Raw genomic sequence first — 19,951 nt, forward strand, 5'->3', positions numbered from 1 at the left:
ACACACACACACACACACACACACACACACACACACACACTAAAGTGCACATACGCAAAGAAATTCCAAAGCATGTAGAGTTGAACCATTTTTATAAATTGTTGAACATTTGCAGAGTGATTTGATCAATCATGTTGCTTACTTGGTAAACACACACACACACACACACACACACAAAAACCTGCTCATCTTCCGCTTCCTAAAATCCACCATCATCATCAGTCTGTCACCTAATTTTTCAGCTTCTCCCTCATTCCATCATCTCTGTCAGGTTTGCTTCACAGAAGCTTTATTGAGACTCCATCTGATGAGGTCACATAACAGAAAACAGGTCTGTGACCTCATCCTCTACTGGTACCCAGCAGGAACTTCAACAACAACCAATGAAGATCTGGCTTCCACCTACTTAAGTTTCCTGTACATTTATTTATGTATTTGCACACAATCAAATGGTAAAAGACCTGCATTCATACAAACGGACTTTAAATTGCCCTTGTGTAAAGCTTTACAAGTAAAAGTGCCTTGCCTATCCCTCCTGATACCTGACAACAGTGCTCTGGTCATTCACTAAAGGTAGCATGCTGCATTGTTGTTCAGCACCTGGTGAAATAATCACACTAATCATTGAGTCACTTATTAAAAAGTCCACAGAACAACCCCTCCCAGTTAAACATGCAAATTCTGGTGTCTCATCATTCATTTGTCTGTCTGTAGTCTTTTTTATATAAAAAAATGACATTGTCTTTTCTAACTCTATACAAAATACAACTATTAGAAACGAAGCAAAGCATGTGAGGTAGTTGTCCCCACAGACTAGAGCCCTCTGCTTCTGTCACATGACATATTATACTCGCTCAGTCAGTTTCATTAAACTGTATATTCCAGTGGTTCTCAAAGTGGGGTCCTTGAGGTATACATACTGTATGTTTATGTCAGTTAGGGGTCCTTGATGTGAAAAGGTTTGAGAACCACTGGCATATTGAACACACCTGTTGAAATATTACAATGTATTTAAGCAACCACTGCTCACCTGACTCTTTTGCTTTGCGATGCCTGCTGCTGCACTACTCACCTGAAACCTATGCTGCAACTGCTACAGCCATTTGCTGTCCTTCATAAGTCCCACCTAAACCCAGTGCATCTACCAGCGGTCTTTAAGTGTCAGTGTGGAAATCATTATTGTCACTCCCCAGTACATGTTATGCTGACCTTCTAGGGAGTGACGAAGAGTCTCAATGCCAAAACTCTGGACTTCTTCTGCACTCTTTACTTAATACTCAGTTCCAAATGGTTTGCGAACTAAGAAGTGAGGAAAAACTAATGTGAAATTGTACATGTGGACCATGCAGTAGTGCAGGCTTGCAAAAGCGTGGGCTCCACTGAGTGTCAACATGAATCTACATCAACCACAAAGGAGCTGTAGAAAGAGGCAGACACATTATTCTAGGATAACTGAGCTTTGACATAACTGAGTTGTGTATTATGGTCATCTTGTGTTTTTAGCACAGTAAAAGCAAATGTACTTCCCTTTGAAACAAAGCAAAAGTAAACACTGTAGCAGCTTGGGTCTGATGCAGTTGTTTTGACCTGTACTGCAGCACCGGTTTTGAGCTCATTCAGTGTCCCTTTAAGGATCCTGGAGTGCAGCAATGTGATGCATCACTCTCTCAAGTTTGAGATATGAGAGACCCCTTGATCTCATACCAAGGGACAATAAAGATTCCCCACTCAGTAAACAAATACAAATATATGATGGACAGCGCTCCATGGTCCTGGAACACTATCCAAGAACAACACGTTCTGGCTCCTGATGGCTTTTAATGAAAAATTAAAAAAAAAACATAGCTTGCCTCAGTCATTTTCATTAAACTCTTCCACATATGCCCAGGATTCTTCACTCAGAGCACTTCAAAGGGCAGCCACAGTCTGACGCCTCCGCAACAAAAGAGAGACATCTTTAAAGGGCAATAAAGGAACATTGATTCACAACAGATTCAGCAACACAGAGAGTGGAAAAGGGAGAGAGAATGATATTAATCTTTAAATAAAAATTAAGTACAAATGTTGTGTCAGTTGACTCCGTTTTGCTTATTAGCTGCTTTAAAAGCATCTTCTCAAAATGTCTAATGTACGATGCAACACAAGTTCACTACAGACTGCCTGATGTATGAAACTACTACTGGTAAGAACTGACAGATCTTCAAGTCTGACTCTTGTGTTAGGAAATTACTACCTGTAGCAAATCACAGCTTGCATGTTGCAAATTTGGTGAAACGGGCCCCTGGCTTCTATCTCACAATACAACAGTGATGTTGCTACCTCAATCAGAGGAACTGTAGCAAGTCCACAATAAGCAAATCCAACTCACTCCAATTTTGCTAGTTTAACAGAAATAAATGTTCAGTGCGCCAGGTGCCTTGTTCAAAAGGGTTGTATATTGTTGTGGGTATGTTTTGGATGCAACATGCAATAAACAGATCAGAGAGTCATCTCCCATTCCCTTTATAAGCCAGGTGCGCTTGTACCTTGGCGCATATAATGGCGGATGAATGGTGCATTATTAAAATCATCAACTGACTGAATCGCAGACTCATAACAGAGGGGGGGATATGGACAGAAGTGTGAACATGATATAAAAAAACGGTCTCTATGCTTTTCACAAGTTACTTATTTAAATTGATTGTTATTATTCCAGCTCTCATGGATGTGCCGTGTTGTTTATTTATTTTGCATGACAGTTTCTCCTTTTCATTTCTCCCTCAGTTGTTTTCTTATGTCAGCTGTTTGTTGCTGCTGTTCGGCTGGTTGTCTCTTGGTTTTGTTTTTTTGTTTGTTTTTTTCTCCGCCCCAAGCCCCCCTCCCCTTTCTCTTGCAGGTTTCGTTGCTTTCTGCAATTGCTGCTTTCCTCTGCTGTTTCCTGTTGTCGCCACCCCTATACCCGTTCTCTAGCAGGTGTTGTCCTTTCTCTGTGGTGTCTGTTTGTACAGTGTTTGTGCCCCCCATTCCCATTTATGCCCCCCTGTCCGGGCCGGTGACAAATCAATACATATATAAATAAATAATAAAACAGACAAAGGCGTATTTTAATACTCTTGTTAAAGAAAAGTAAAATAGTGGTTTATCAGCAATGTATCTGAACTCCACTGCAGACTGGAGTCTGTTAATAGACAGACAGACGCTCCTCTATGAAATGTCTAGATCCTTACTGCGCTGCATTGTTATAATCTATGATGAACCAGTCGTGGATCACATTTCTCTCTCTTCCTGTGGTTTCTTTATTTTGTGTTTTATTGATGTATAAGTGTTTTCTTTAACGATTTACTTTCATGATTAGAGGGGCTGCTGTCAGTCATTTTAAATGTTTCCATGTGCGCAGTAAAATCACAGCAAATATTGTGGTGCATTTCAGCAGCAAAACACACAAAAACTGTTGTTATAAACTTGACATGACAAAGGAAACTTTCCAGAGGAAACAGAATTCAACTTTAACTTCTGAAATAATTTCGACGCTCTGATGGAGCTCAGTATCAATCAAGAGGATGGCTGCTTTACTCAAAACAGTTTCACTGTATGAATGTGGACTGTGTGTGAGACCTTTTGGATGTGTAGAAGAACACAGAACATGAATCAACATTAGATCCTGACCGAGTTGGAAGATTCTAAGAATGAATGAAGTTATGTTGCTGTGCCGCGTGAGTTAATGCGCACAGTGTCTAGCAATGACACATGCGCTGCACTTTGCGCCGCTTTGTGCCAGGTGCAAGATAGGGCCCGAACTGTAGTGCTGTTACATATAGATTAATTATTCATATGCATTTTGCCTTAACTAATATTGTACTCTCTGACTGCATGGTGACAGCTGCAGCATCCCAGTTGAGTAGCTTCATTTTTTTACGTAAGCAAAAGTGACTTCTTCCAAAGGGTCTTGCAGATGTGGTCGTGTCTAGCAGGAATTTGGGGGACAAAATTCGTGTTCTTTCCTACCCTAAATATCTCACATTCAGGCAGCCCCTAAAATTTGGAATATATTATGAGATTATGGTGTATTTACCTTCAACTGGTCATCATTTATGGTAATTGAACTGGACCAATTGATGAATAATGGAATAAGGGGACATCAACTCATGCATATTTTTGATCACAGGGTGACACAGACCATTAATCTGGCACATTATTTTCCAGCTGAACTGGGATAAAGCAATCCACCCATCTGGGCTTCACAGTCTTATTTCCAACCAGTGAAATGTGTCAAAATTAGTGTTAGGAAATTACTACCTGTTGCAAATCACAGCTTGCAAGTTGCAAATTTGGTGAAACATGCCCCTGGGTTCTATCTCACAGTACAACAGTGTGGGTCGGATGAAGTAAAGCCTCTGGAAATGGAAACTGGCCAGTTTAACGTGTCACATTGGCTTTGATAACCGCAGTGAGCGTTCACTTGGCAGCACACCAGTCGGTGTCGGCAGTTGGTCAACAATGACACATAATAGGTTAAGTTTTTTTGTGTGTGTCTGCATGTTTCTGGTTTATGTCCTCTCTTTACCTTGTGATTTTCACCACCATTACCTTCTGTCTTCATTCAATGCATTTGGGGTGTGCTTCATAAGTAGAAGCTGTGTCTAAATTTGGGTACTTCCTTTAGTATACTAACATGCAGTGCACTGCGTACACTATGTACTTATTTGCTCAATGCGCTAATTTTGACAGGGTAGTGTTCTCAAATCAAACACTGCTGTTGTGCACAACTGGAAATGACTATCGCACGATTGTGCAACACCCCCAAAATAACAGCCAGGCATTATCACCCAAAATAAAATGCTCAGAATCAGGTTTATTGCCACGTTTTAATTTACAAGTAATTTGCTTTGGTATTTTGGTGCATAAGTAAGAATTATATAAAATAAAAGCAATAGAAAGCAAGTATTGTAACCGCAACTGTCCACTAATAATAATAATAATAATAATAATAAAGTAACAACAGTCCCCTTTTCATACTATTTCGGTTGTTTATTTATTTGTTTTTTTAAGTTTCACAAGAAAAGAATTTCCGGTACATCATAAGCCAGATGTCTCTTCATTTGATTTAAATTACTCAAAATGTAATAACAAAATGACAGCAGTACGAACATTTAAAACTATCTTACAGCTGTGGTTTCCTCTGACGTTGTGGCTGCAGTGGTCTGTGTGACTGCGGGAGCAGAGGGCTCTGTGAGTGTGATTGGCAGGCCGGCTCGTTAGCTTTGCCTGGCGGCGGTTGTGGAGCTTCTCAACTCCAAAAACGTTTGACCACATTTTCGATTTGCCAACAATTTTCATAAAACTGTCAATATTCGACATCTACACATTTGATTTCTCGCCTCAAGAACTTCTCAGAAGTGAATTTAGTGATGAAATAGTGTACGAAACTTGTAAAAGAACGTTCTGTTGTTCTGTCTCTCTGCTGCTTTCCGCTTCTCTCGTGTTGTTGTTCCTGCCCACTTCCGCTACGTACCTAAAATGGCGGTTGCTGAGGTTGAGAAGTGTCCAGCGATCCACACTCAACTTTACTCACTGTGCACTACATTTTGTCATAGTTCTCAGTGTGAACACACTTATGCCCTCAAAATAGTAAGTGTAAGTATGGAAGTGCATGAATTGAGACACAGCTCAAGTGTATGTAACAATTCGGTTCAAGCTACTTAGCATTCCCATAACATCATTTACATCATTGTGCTCATATAACCAGCAGTTAATTTCACTATTAATTAATCTGTGAATTATTTGATAATTGAATCAACCATTGTCTAGAAATATAGACCGTCTAGAAAATGTCAAAATGTTATTGTTACAATTTCCCAGAGCCAACGGTGACATCTTGAAATTGCTTGTTTTGTTTTACCAACAGTCCAAAACCCAAAGATATTCTGGATAAAAGCAGCGAATTCTCCAATTTGTGAAGCTGAAATCAATGACATTTTACTTGATTAATGACTTGAAGAACTAATCGTTTTATTAGAGAGAGTGACTTTGAGGCAGTTAAACAAGATGGCAGACTGTCTGTACTTAAAGCATATTACCTCTGTCTCTGTAATCTCATTTCACCATCCCTCTGTTCGCCTTCTCTTTTCTCAATCAAGCCACTTTCTCTCTTCCTCTCAATACCTCCATCTCCTGCAACTCTCAGCACTCTCTCCAAATCCAATTATTTGCCTAGAATGACAAAAGACATTCCCCAATCCTTCCACAAAAAAAGAAAATGTCAAATGAAGAAAACACCTGTTCATACAGTATTCTGTCTCAGTCCATCGAAGAAACCTGTCAGCGTGGGCGAGGTGGTGCTGTTCTGCCTGAATCAGTGTGTAACCTGGGAAAAATGTGTATGACTAACCAAGATAAATTATTCACAACAAACTGGATTGTATGTTTTTGCTACGATAGGTCTATGTGTGTGTGTGTACTGATAATGCACAGACCAGACTAACCTGCCTGACACACACACACACACACACACACACACACACACACACACACAACCTACTGAAATATTGAAACGCTCACCCCAGTTGGTAAAGCTGATATATATAGCTCTATAAATCTTGCTATATCTGAGGATTTCTCTGGTGCCACAGAGCAAAGAGTGACTCAGCGAGCTGTGTGTGTGTGTGTGCGTGTGCATGAGAACAGTTGAGTGTGGAGTGTGTTTTTTGTGAGTAAGGTAACCAACTACATTTACACAAACTCTCTACATAAACATTTACACAAATATTCTCTATATATATCAGAGGGAAATATTTTACTGCTTACTCTACATTAAAGAAATAGTTTTGTGAAATACTCTAATTTGCTTTCTTTCCAAGAGTTATATAAGAAGATCAATACCACCAGGGGTCTTGAAGCTAAAGTAAGTCAAACACCTCTAAAGCTCACAAATGAACAGCCTTTACTAGTTTCTGTGGTTTAAAGCAGAAGGTGTCAGCAAAGATTATAGCAAGCGTTCATAGTTTTTACTTTCTAATCCTTCAGTGTAAATGTTCCTATTATTTTAACTTATGTATTGTATGTATCTGTATGTTTTTAATGTGAGACAAACACACGCAGACTGTGAAAACAAATGCCCCTTCACGGACAATATAGAATATCTATTATTGCGAAATAGAATTTACCAAGCGTTGGATTGTTCACCCACTAATAGGGAATGTGAACTGGTTAACAACTGTCAAGGATTAACTATTTCTGCTTTTAGTGGGAGTTAAATGCTGCAACTATTTCTTGGTGCACAATGGCGAAGTGCATTGACTTCTTGGACTCATTGTGAGGTTTCCAGACAAACTGGATAGACGCTGCACAAAAGTACTGGGTGGATGGATATACACATATACAGACTTTCTCTATGTACACAAAATGCCTATTTCTCTCAAATATTTTTCACAAATTACATTTTCTAGTGGCCTTTTATTGTGGCCAGCCTAAGGCACACCTGTGCAACACCCATGCTGTCTGATCAGCATCTTGATATGCCACACCTGTGAGGTGGATGGATTATCTCGGCAAAGGAGAAGTGCTCACTAACACACATTTTGACAGATTTGTGAACAATTTTTGAGAGAAATAGGCCTTTTGTGTACAAGTCTTAGATCTTTGAGTTCACCTCTTGATGAATGGGGGCAAAAACAAAAGTGTTGTGTTTTTAATTATGTTCAGTGTATGTTAAAATACTTAAAAATAAATGGAAGAAAAGCTCATGGCATGGTCAATGACTTCCCAATTTACTATTAAATCACTTTTAACAAGCTACCTGGCAGAAACACTATGCATGGAGACATTGCTCTGGAAATGAACAGACAGCATGCCTCCAGGCATAATGAGCACATTTACTACTTTAAGTACGTTTTGCTTATAATATTACAAACTACGAAGCTATGCACCCGAGCGTGTGTTATGTGTAAAGCACTACGTGCAAATGTGTATTTGTGTGTGCTAATATGTGTAGGCGTGTATATGGGATTCTGTGAGTGTGTGCTTTTGTGGCATGTTCTCGTTTAGAGAGCTGACAGGGTAACATCTGAGGTGTATGCTGACAGGGCGAGGGAGACTGGTATGAAGCGAACCCAGCACAGTGCACTCTGTGTGGGCAGGAGCACAGACGAGCTCAGCCTGTCTCCATCCATCAGTGCTGGAGTCTACTCAGCAAACTGGCACCTCCGCTGATGTACAAGAGGGCTGCCGGATGACTAACGAGCACGCACATGCATGTGCACGCACACAAGCACAAGCATATATACGTATGGAGCAACAGATACACCATATAACCATGCATACTAATACAGTCACATTAATATTAGGAAAAACTGTGCAACAGTAGTTGTGTGTGTGTGTGTTATACCAGTCCTAAACACACACACACACAATTATTAATAATAGGGCTACACAATATATCGTCATTGCAATGTGTCCTTATGTAAAAGTCACATCGCAGAACAATGCAATGTCAAGAAAGTCAAATTAACTCAAACATTTCTTTGCTGTTTGATACAAAAGGAAAAAACTCGTTCAGTTGTCATTTTCCATGACCAAATTACAAGAGAAGTCTGATGGAACATCATTTACTCTAATTTAAGGGTTTTTGGACTGCGAGTGAGTAACAAGCAGGTTCTGCATGTGCAGCAAACCACCAATCACAATATTGTTCTTGATCAGTTTATCAAACATATAAAATAGGCCCCACCACGTTAGTTGTCGACAACAACATGAAAATAAGCGAGGAACAGGAGAAAATCACAGACACTGTGGATTTGGCTGCAGAAAGAAAAGCAACTTATGTAAACCACTCTATTTATTTTTGTTATTTTGTTTAAAAAGTGTTTTCTGCGTTAAAGCTAAATAAAGCATAGAATGCATTTAAAATAAGTGATTTTTTTCCCCCACAAAATCACCCCAATAATTCTAGATGCTTAATTCTTTTCAATTAAAGTCATCTGGTGAAAATTCCTGTATTTTTTCATATCGCAATATATATCACAGAAAAGAAAAATATTGCAATGTCAGTTTTTTCCAATATCGTGCAGGCCTAGTTACTAATGACAACCACAAATACACAAAAATGCACACACACACACACTTATATATAAACACACACTCACATTATTTCTCACAACCACTTGCATTATTTGTTTCGCTCTCATAGACATGTATGTGCTCTAAAAGAAACACAATCTCTTTCGACACACACACACACACACACACCCACCCACACACACAGATTTACAACATACACACTTCCTGTGTGACCTGCTTGAATGTCACAGTATATTTGTCACTGCAGTCCTTCCAATCTCGCACCTTCTCACCAGTGAGCTCTGACTGATGTAGCCGACTGGTTCTCTGATGACACCGCCATCAAAGCGGATCTGATCGTACATGAAATCTCTCTACTCTGACTCAGACTAATTAGCTCCTTTTTTTTAATACACACATTTGCAAATGTACTAAATTCAGGAACATTGACGAGAATATGTAGTGGGTGTGATGAAACCGAATGTTCATGGGGAGCTTTACATAAGCATTCCTGGTGCACTGGAAAGAACTGAGACAGTGATGGTTAAAACTGTAGACAAATACGGTTTAGTATAACTTCAAGAGAAGAAAGGGGATTTTCTGATGATCCACGGTGTGTTGGGAGTGATGCACTGATTCATGCATCAATCATCAGTTTGAATGATAAATTATGCTCCTCCTGCCAAAATGTTCAGCTGAATCTGAAATACTGAATATTGGACTATCCTCGATTGCAACTTACAGTTTTTTTCAATTGCTAACCTGCATTGGTCAAAACTGAAGTCACATTGTCAAAACCCATCACATAGTTAGCGAAACAGAAATGTATATGTGGACCAAACTGTGAATCATTTTTCATTGCTTTCACACAAAATGCATTCAGTGACTACTTTCTCTTTACTACTTCACCACCTGCAAAACTCTATATATTTGCAGCACATTTTTCAAATGCTAACACTTTGTCCAAAACTGTTAAATCACATTCAAAACAGAATGATTGCAAATATCCTGCATTTTTGCAGCAACCAGACTGAAATACATAGAAAATCTCAGCAGAACATTTACGTACATTTTATGTTTACGTCTATGTGCGTAGAGAAATGTGTGTAGTTTTATGAAATTGGTTTTACTGTAAAACCGCAAGCTGAGTGTAAAGCAGGAAATGTGCTTGTATTTTATTATTATTTATTTAATTGGTTCAAGTGGTTGGTGCTTCTATTACAAGTTGTGGTCATTGTGTCTCACGTACCAGTGTTACTGTGTAAACAACTGAGAAAAACTGTATTGCAGCACTGAAATTTCAGGAATCTGTTGGAAACACCCCCTCAGGCTGACGTTCCTGTCTATTGGACCACAAATTCTTATTCACATCACAACAGATATCTTCATCAATTTACCGTAGCACACATTTACAAAAAAAAAAGTTTAACAGACATGTAGAAAAAACTATTTGCACATTACGTGTTCAACCATTTTGCATGTGGTGACTTACGCAATGAACTTATGTCTAGATGTTTTGGGGGTAAGACTTCTTAACAGAGAACCAGTATACTGTAATACATTGTGATCAACATGACAACAGTACAGTAAGCAACTGATAATGTAGGAAACAGCAGACAATTGTACATAATCATTTGCATAAATGTGTCAAAGCATTTGCCATTTGCAATTTCAATCAATTTGGGAAATTGCTTTTACATATGATGTGCACACATGACTAGAGGATGTGCAGGTTGAACAAGTAGAATTTCAATTCTGATCTGAGAAATGTACCAAAGTGACTGAGAACAACTGTATTCTATGTGAAATACTGATTTATATGAGAAATCTGTCACATTTTGAAGATTAAGTTAATCAAATTTACATAATCCTTCGTTTTTTGTAGGTCAGTGTGTTATGACTGACAATGGATGCTTTCTGAGAGAGACTTGTTGCCAGTGTTTTGGTTGAACAAGTTCATTTTGAGAAGTGTTTTGGTGGTTTGAGTGACTTTTGCAGGTGAGATTAATTGTTTGGCCAAGATGCATGTTGGTAATGCAGACTGTGTGAAGAGTTTTGAAAAAGTGGCTTTAGTTTTGACCATTGCAACTTAGCAAAAGAAAAACTGTAAAAAGACTTACAAAACTGTCCCTGCTTTTAACTGCATTACCACATAATCATATCTAACTCCTTAATATTTGCTTGTACTTTATTTCTGAGGAAGAGAAAAATGTTAATCATGTAAACATCCTGGTGTTGACATAATCTTTACTAAGTGAACTTGTATTTTGTATCTGTCATTGCGTGTTTGCATATCTTGCATACAGAGCTGTCTGTGAAATATTTTTGCCTGGATATGACGACTGTAAGTGCCCTTTTCTTAATTTCAAAATCAGAGTAGACATCCGGATGTTTCCTTTCCTCCAAACTACATGAAATAAACCAACCTTTAAGATTCTGCCTTTTGTGTTTCCAGCACAGAAAATGTTGTCCCTGTTTTCATCTTCACCTCCCCCGTTAATCTTATTTCCATCTCCCTTTCTCCCTTTTACTTATTTACGTATCTTCTCCTGCTTCCTGATCATCAATCCTTCTGTTTTGCCATGGATGATAGTGTGCCAACTAGTGACCTGGGCACACAAATCCACACTGTATCTGTGCTTTCTTACACTCTCCAGTGAAGACATAAAACACACACACTTTAATAGGGTACCCGCTCTGTACCTATTCATACAAACACCGGAACACATCATGACAGTATTTATACACAGATGGGCACACACACATCACTTTTTCTATTCATCCTTTCTAATGGGTCCTTAGCATTTTCCAGCATTTTCCATTGGGTGATAGCCAACATTCTCCCCTCTACCTGGAAGTAACTCTGAACCTAGACACAGAGGCTGTGTTTGAAACTCTTTTATGTGCTCAGGTGTCTCAAATGTTGCCATGTTCTCAGGAAACAAAGTGCAGTTTCTTCAGGATACCTTTGATGTTTTTCAGGTCTGAGTGCATTTTACTTTTTTTTATCAATGCACTTGCAGTTTGAATAATCTCTGGGTGCGACAGACTTTTATATTATTTCAGGTTTCAAAAATCCAATCAGTGTAGTCAAAGTTGTTTGTGTTGTGAGAGACACGTTTTCTCAGGGCAGCAAAAATATACTCCTTCTGTTCCAAGATGAACAACTCACTGATGCCCTCAATCCCTCACCACCACTGAAGGGTCAAACAAAATTGCTACGGCTTAGGGCTGGTCAATATGGCCTATAATTGATCTTGTAGAAACTACACAACAGTAAGACCTTAAACATCTACAGTAGTAAAATGCAATATTTTACTGCACAATGACTACTCTACGTAAATTTTGCTATAAAATTTAATTAGTTTTAAGTTAGTAAGGTTTAGAATGCAGAACCTTTACTTGTACTGAAGTATTTTCAAAGTGAGGTTGGTATTAGTACTTTTGCTTAAGTAATGGACCTTACTACATCTTCCACCTCTGGTTAGCACACCCCCAGCCTAACTGCACCTGTGTGTTACCTGCCGAGTCTTCCCTTTTAAGAAAGGTGGCTTTGTGGGTAACCTGTGTGTGATGGAGTGTGGTGGGAGCTGGAAGCTGCGGTAGAGTAATTGGAGCAATCAGATGACTGATCACATTCTCTCTTGGGATTTTTTTTGCCACAGCAAGGGAATCTGTGACCTATAGCCCCAGAGATGCTTACTAGCTTCACAGTTTTTCCGTTAATCACCCCTCTGCGGTGACCAGCGTACATTAATTTATTTCAGATATATTGAGTATATTCGACATATTGCCCAACCCTACTATGGCTGGTTTGAAAGGGTAGAGCAGCAACACCAAGAGGAAAACAAATTATGTTAATTAGTTAACTTCAGGAGCAGGGCCACGCCTAACACCACACCTCTAATCAGCTGACAAGTATATCTTCACCCAGGCTTATTCAACCGGCCTCCTCTGTCTCTGTTTGCTCGACCCACCCTCCCTTTCCCTTCCCTTCATCCACTCACCCCTTACCCTCTCATCCCTTCATCCCATCATCCCTTCCTATTCAACCTGGTGCACTCTCTCATGTCTCATCTAGGTACCGTCTGGGGGGTCAATAAATCACTCGGGCGAAACTTCTACCAAGAACCCCCACTCTGAGTCTCAGCTGCCCGCTCATCACGCAGCCTCCCAGATCAGCATCTAGATGGCATCCTTTCTCCACCACCATTCCCCTTTACATCCATTTATATATCTGTACATTCAGAACATTCATTAAACCTTTAAACCACATATTGTTGTGGCGTGGTCCTTGCTAGTGAATATCTTATTTATAAAAGTGTCATTCCCTTTAAAGAGCCATCTTTAGCTGAGTTAATGCATCCCAAACCCTGCACAAATCTGTGTGATTAAAGGATAAAACTGGACTGATGTTGATCGTTAGAACAAGGTGTGTATCTGCATTGTAGCAAATTACTAGGATGGGTGGATGCGCTACCTGTCGATATACCAGAACAGCACTGGGATCAATGGCTGACGCACTTAAACCGTGTGTGACTGAATCAATCAATCTCTCTCTCACACGCATTTACGTAACTTCTCACATTCAAAAGCCGACATGTGGATACATACACCCGTGCTGACAGATAGATAGATAGATAGATAGACACAATCTTTACAATTGCACAAAACACAAAAAGTTAAGCAAACAGATGAAAAATTTGGTGAAACATCACTCTCATACACAGATCAACACACACGCACAGAAAGGAATCATCTTCTGAGTATAGAACATAATGCAGACTGTGGCTGGAACCCATTTCAGCAAATGTGATTAGCCCAACACACGCCATCTCATTAAGAGATTGAATCTTAATGCTTCAGAGCACTATTTGGCAAAAAGCAAGCCCGGATTCTTAAAACTGTCTTGATTCATACTGCATCCAATCAGCAAATCAGGTTTCCTATAAAGAGTATACACAGTAGCATACATATGTAGATTACACACACACACACACACACACTATAAGGCTGTTTTTGACACACTTGCACAGCACTGATACACACACACAAGCACACATAGCAGCATCTGTTTCCGCATAACAGCAGCCTAATTAAACAATCAAAGAGAACTTTTCTTTTATAAATGATGTACTTTCTTTGGTTTCTGTGTGTGTGTGTGTGTGTGTGTGTGTGTGTGTGTGTGCATCTCCTACCACGTATGAATGTGTTTGTGTGTAGCCATGTGACTGTGTGAATCTGAGGCAATGTCTACATTTGTATGTATGTGTATTTGTGTATATTTGTTGATATATGAGTATGTTTTCTGGTTTGAGTGTACTGCATCTGTGTGCAATAAAAATGATATATACATTTGTGTGTGCGGGTGGGTTTGCACATTTTTTCAGGTGTGAATATACAGTACAGCATGTGTGCATGTGCATACAAGTAGTTAGTGTAATCTTATGTGTCTACATTTGTGAGTGTGTGTGTGTGTGTGTGTGTACATCTCCAGCACATCCATGTGTCTAATGAATAAGTTTTTTTGCATGTTTGTGTATTTAGTTCTGACTTTGTTTCTGCATATACACATCTGTATGTGCAAATGTGTAATCAACTGTACAAGCATGCATGTGTGTGTTGTCCATTCCCTGCCACCTAGCATTAACATATACCACAGTGAATGATGGGGAGTCACAACTAAAGAAATCTATTCACTTAAATGTCATCTGACACACTGAAACAACAGTAAATTAATACTGAACATGACATTTGCAGTAGCACGATCACTGGAGCAACTAAACCAGAGTCACCGTGGACATTGCAATAGAACGCGGCATTCACTCCATAGCTTTCATTTGCACGATTGATCAAAACTATCCCCATTAGAAGTTATTGCGTGCAAGATGTTACTCACTTTATGCCAATTAAATTTAAACTTCAAAGTTTTGCTACAGCCGCACGTGGAAATTATGTAATGAATCTATTAAGATCAGTGACTTAAGTTTCATGTATGAATTGCCAAAAGGTTTCAAAGGTGTGTTGGTGCGACAGCAACAGCAACAAGTTAATGACTTCAGACAAACTTCACAAATGAGAAAGGATCTTTAAGCTCACTGGCACCAGAAATGATTGTGGCAATTAATGAACCAACAGATGGATGCTACATGAATCTATTAAAAATTAAATTAGAGCTCTGCAAAGCAATAATTTACACATTAACACTGAATAAAATGATTCCTTTAAGGTAAACAACACCCCAGCTCTTTGTAGCAGTTAATTGTTTTCAGCTCAATCAATTAATAAATCAAATGCTCTAGGGTATGTCTAATAGGGTATCCATGGCAGTCACATGACTGTAATAAGTACATTAATAAGCAGTCTAAGTCTAGATCAAGATGGCTGCAACAAAATAAAGTCCAATCACAATGCAGTACATTTACTGTGACTGGAATAATCCAAAAGAAAAAAATCAAACCTCTCCCCGTGTATTAGTTATTGCTTGGGAGTTCAATCTTTTTATGATGTTGCATTTTTCATTAGTGACACTGGATCAGGGATAATTTCTAAACGATTAACTTAAAAATGGTGAATGAAATGGGGAATGGAAGAACTAGTATAAAGTCGACACCATTCAATACATAAATGCTAAACTAAGATAAAATATAAAGCATATGCTATGTGTACAGTAGGCAAACATACATCTATGATTTCCACCTGAGTCCTTAAAAATTATTTTTCCTGTATCAAAGCACAAAAACACAGACTCCTAGTTTCTGTCAATTAGCCCTCCAAGTCAAATTTTTTTCCTAATCTCACTGATGTTTCTTAATCTCACTTACACAGTTTGGGTAAGACTGTGGTTTTGAGCAGATGTAACGACTTAACCCCTGTGACCTCAGCTGTCCCGCTTGAGCAAATAAAACGTCAACATCCGGCTTCACAGCCCCTCCTCTGACAGCTCCACTTCCTCCTTTTCACAGCGCTCCTTGTCCAGCAGGACTGTTGGAACGGAAAGGGATGTGGTGTTTCATCACTCCAAGCATGCTGCAGTTGGTGGGTGTGCTGGTGTATGTGTGTGAAAGAGATACATACGGTATATGCACAGATAGATACATAGACAGTGAGTAAAAACCCCCAAACTTAATCAAGTCACAGCACTGCCTAAACTGTTTGATTGACAGGGAATCACTTGGGCCTGCCGCGCAGAAACACAAACCACAAAAGGATCTTGCAGAGTAAAAGTGTATACCAATAATTATGCAACTATCTCTAAAGATATGATCATAACCAATATAGCAACTGTTGTGGATTAAGTACAGTTTACAGTACATGGGTGTGTCATGTTGATAAGCATACTAAGTTGGGGCACAAAGAACAAATCCTATTACTTTAGTTGGACACACAAACCAGGAACGCTCAGCCTGACTGTTCTCCAAATTGGTTAATTGAAACTGCATGAACAAAAAGGAAACTGGATGTTGTTTTTTATATAAGGAGAGTTTTGCCAGAAATTTTGGCCATGAAGGAGCTATTTTACACCAGAAAAAACAAGCTGAAGGCTGTTTTAAATTTATGAACTGAAAAAGCTTTATAAAGTGTCCCTCCAGGACTTTTCCCAAGACCAACTCACTGTCCAAACTAGTGATGACAGACTCAAAAACATGCATGGGAGTAGCAGTTAATATTGAACTCACCCTTTTCAGTGGACAGCATGCTGACTTTCCGTAAGAGCATCAAATCTTCCAGTGTTGGGTCAAGATTAGGAAGAAATTTGCCTAATATTGTGCTTTGTCTGATTTATTGACTCTAAATGCAGTTTTTGCAACTAGATGTGCAAAATTACATGAGTGTGCATTGTAAATTTTGTAAAGCAACAGGTGATCACATCCTAAACAAATCATATACTGACATAAAGTGATGCAGCTATAAATCAGTCAACTGGTGAATGAAATCAGGCCAGTGAGAGTCACAGCCAGGACTCTTAACCACCAACTTCATCAAAATAAGGAGGGGGAAAGAACAAAATGTGACCCCAGCTGGACCTTATCACCAGTGAACTACAGTATCATCTTAAATCTGTTATATTTTTAAAAGATGTGAGTCGTGTTTTTACTTTATTCTTGCTTAAATAAAACATGAATCATTTAAAATACCTGCTGTCCTTTAAATTCAGCCTTTAAGAGCTGGGAAAACTGTTGCAAAATTGAAAAGAAGGAACAGAAAAAGTGTTTTGTGCTGTATCACTTTGCGAGAATAACTAAAAGTGTAAGTACTCACACAAAAGCGTGGTAGACGAAAGCCCATTCTCTTGGTCTCTCCAACACGTTGTAGAGGTAATTCTGGAGCCGCCGGTAGCGCGCGTTCCTGCGGCCGCTCTGCGCGCTGTAGGTCAGCGGCTTCCCCAGCAGGCTGAGCCGGGCGCCCTGCTTCCTCTCCGATCCCAACGCACCTGCCGTGGCGGGAGACAGGAGACCGTCCCCGACTCCAACCGCGTTATTCATCGTCCTCCGCCCAGACTCCACATCGTTGAGTGCGTAGTCCTGCACCTGGCGTCCCGTTGAAGTCTTCAGCCAGAGCCCGGTGCCGCCGCTCTCGTCGCCGGTGTGATTTCTCGGCATGGCATCACCAGCGTAGTGCGCTGGTAGACCGGCAGACATTCACATGTAGCCAAGTGCTCTTTCGCCTGAGGGTGTTTAGCTACCTTGACTTTCAGTGTACACTAAATAAAACAAAGAAGTGGTTGAAAGAGTTGAATATCTAATCTGCTCTCATTGTGTCATCCCGTGGCTGTTTGAGCAGATTCACAGTCCGGTTTGGACACTTTGGCCATCTGCGCACGGCTGGAGAAGAGTTGGGTTATGAAGGAGTGGATCCATCGAGACATTTGGCGAGGGGGAGGGCTCTCCCATTCTCTCACACTCTCTTTTCTTCCCCAACTCACCCTCACTCGCCGTCCTCTGTCTGTAAACTGTGTGGAGCCTGCCGGTGTTCTGTAGATAGGCCTATGTGCTACCTATCGGGATGTGCTACTTGCTCTGCGCATGTAGGTTAGAGAGAACACCGGTGCTGCCCAAAGCATGGTTCTCTTTTAGGCATCGGACACAAGAACGCGGCACCAGCAAGCATGATCTCTACAGTTGTGGCTCTATCTCTATCTATGGTGATTTGAATAATAAATGTTAATTGAAGAAACGTCAGAAGACACCAGTGCGCCGATGACGCAAGTTTTACGCAGGAGAGGAAATTGCCTGATACCCCAAATCACCCGCGTAATCTACCACCCATTAAACTCTGCTTTAAAACACTCCCAGACATAAAGTCTCTTATTTTGCGTGTGAAGTCGGACTTTAGGAGGGAACTGGACATGAAGTTGCGGGTATCACTGAAAATATCATGAAACGGTTTTCACAAAGTAGGTATAAAACGCCATCAGTAAATTGGTCGACAGCTCTTAGTTCATATTAGAAACAGACTTTACAGTGAACTGCTTCAGCAGCAGTGTCTGTTCGGTCTCAAACTCTCTCGCCCGGAACCGTACACGCTTTCTAAATATGCTGTTAACAGCTGTGTCGCTCTCTTCCTTACTGACCGACCATGTGACCCAGGAGACGCCTACTTTTTTCCGTTCTTTGCAACAACTTATAACTAAATAATCTTACATTGTAACTACGTGTGAATGGCAGCAATGTAATCAGTACCCTCAGTGATGTTATTGTGAAGTTCGGCTCGGTCCTTCTAATGAACACACCGAAGAACTGAATGGTTAAAAACAATGGTCAGTGGCAGTCCTCATCTTAAATACGTTTTTGAAGAGAGGTAAAATTTTTTGGCTATTAACCTTTCCCTTTTTGACTTTATCCATCAGACGCCCTGGATGATGTCAGCAACATGAGGCCATCGCGGACTTTTTTTCTTTAGACATGTGATGTTTTTTTTCCCCCTGTTGTGATCAAAGCTTGACCTCTAGTGGTCAAACAGTGGTATTACATGTTTAGCCCATACGAGGCGGAAAAAAGTCCTCTGCAATTGGTTTGGAAAATCAGAATCAGCTTTAATGTGTGTGCACATACGAGGAATCTGACTCCGGTCTTACATTGCTTTCGTTGTACATACACAGAGCAAAAAGTACATAAACGCAAAAAAAGTTCAACAATAAACAGAAACAGACTACAGGGTATAGTACAAACATACACACACCGTAAACAAAAACAACAACAACAACAACATTTGTAGACAGCATGACAATAGTGTAATGGAGCAGAGTGCAAAGGATGCTGGAATAAATATGTTAATGCAGGTGTTTTTATGTACATAAGGTAGGTGAATGTGATACAGTATATGCATGATATATACTGTATATATAAATAAACAGCTATTCAGATTCTATACCAGAGCAGAGAATTCTGATTTTGAATATCTGGATTCATCATCTTGTGTTGAACTTTTATTTCCTAATTAGGCATTGTCCATCTTGTATATGGACAATATGACTCTACAGGGTTAGATTGGCCAACAGGGCTTTTCTAAAATATTCAGAAACAACATTAACCATTTCATTCATATCGATGGTTTCCTCCCTCCCATGTTACTCGGGATGATCAGATTTATACCGAGGTTAATTAAAATGTTTAATAAAAATTCTGAAGATGCCTTCTTGTTGCCATGCTGTAATTTGTAGATTAAGTTGGCAAACAGCTATTTTCTGTTCCTTTCTAGAAACAAAACTATAACATCAAAATATTTGCTTTCTTGTTAAAACATCTGAAAGTAACTTACTTTTTAGTGAGAGTAACATTTCACTTATAGTAGGCTATAAAAAGTTTTTTTAAGTAGACTGTGGACTAACTTAATATAAAACTATGTTTTTTTATATTGGAAATGTGTGACGTCTAGTTAGACATCTGTTTTGACATCAGATTAGCAAGTCTGTGAT

The 19,951-nt window shown here is 39.6% G+C and overlaps 1 protein-coding gene across 8 annotated transcripts in view; it reads right to left on the reverse strand.

Annotated features, from left to right (window-relative positions):
- kcnq5a (potassium voltage-gated channel, KQT-like subfamily, member 5a) overlaps positions 1-18,483 on the reverse strand; it is a 117,735-nt gene extending 99,252 nt beyond the window's left edge. For 3 of the 8 annotated variants that reach the window (XM_046069936.1, XM_046069934.1, XM_046069935.1), the window contains exon 1: positions 17,296-18,483. In XM_046069936.1, coding sequence (XP_045925892.1) covers positions 17,296-17,675 — 380 coding nt within the window. In that variant the 5' untranslated portion in view covers positions 17,676-18,483. The remainder of the gene's footprint in view (positions 1-17,295) is intronic. The other 5 variants (XM_046069941.1, XM_046069940.1, XM_046069937.1 and 2 more) reach the window with 4 other exon arrangements.
- Positions 18,484-19,951: the final 1,468 nt, after the last annotated feature.

Source organism: Micropterus dolomieu, linkage group LG15 (genome assembly GCF_021292245.1).
Source record: "Micropterus dolomieu isolate WLL.071019.BEF.003 ecotype Adirondacks linkage group LG15, ASM2129224v1, whole genome shotgun sequence".
Taxonomy (NCBI): Eukaryota; Metazoa; Chordata; class Actinopteri; order Centrarchiformes; family Centrarchidae; genus Micropterus; species Micropterus dolomieu.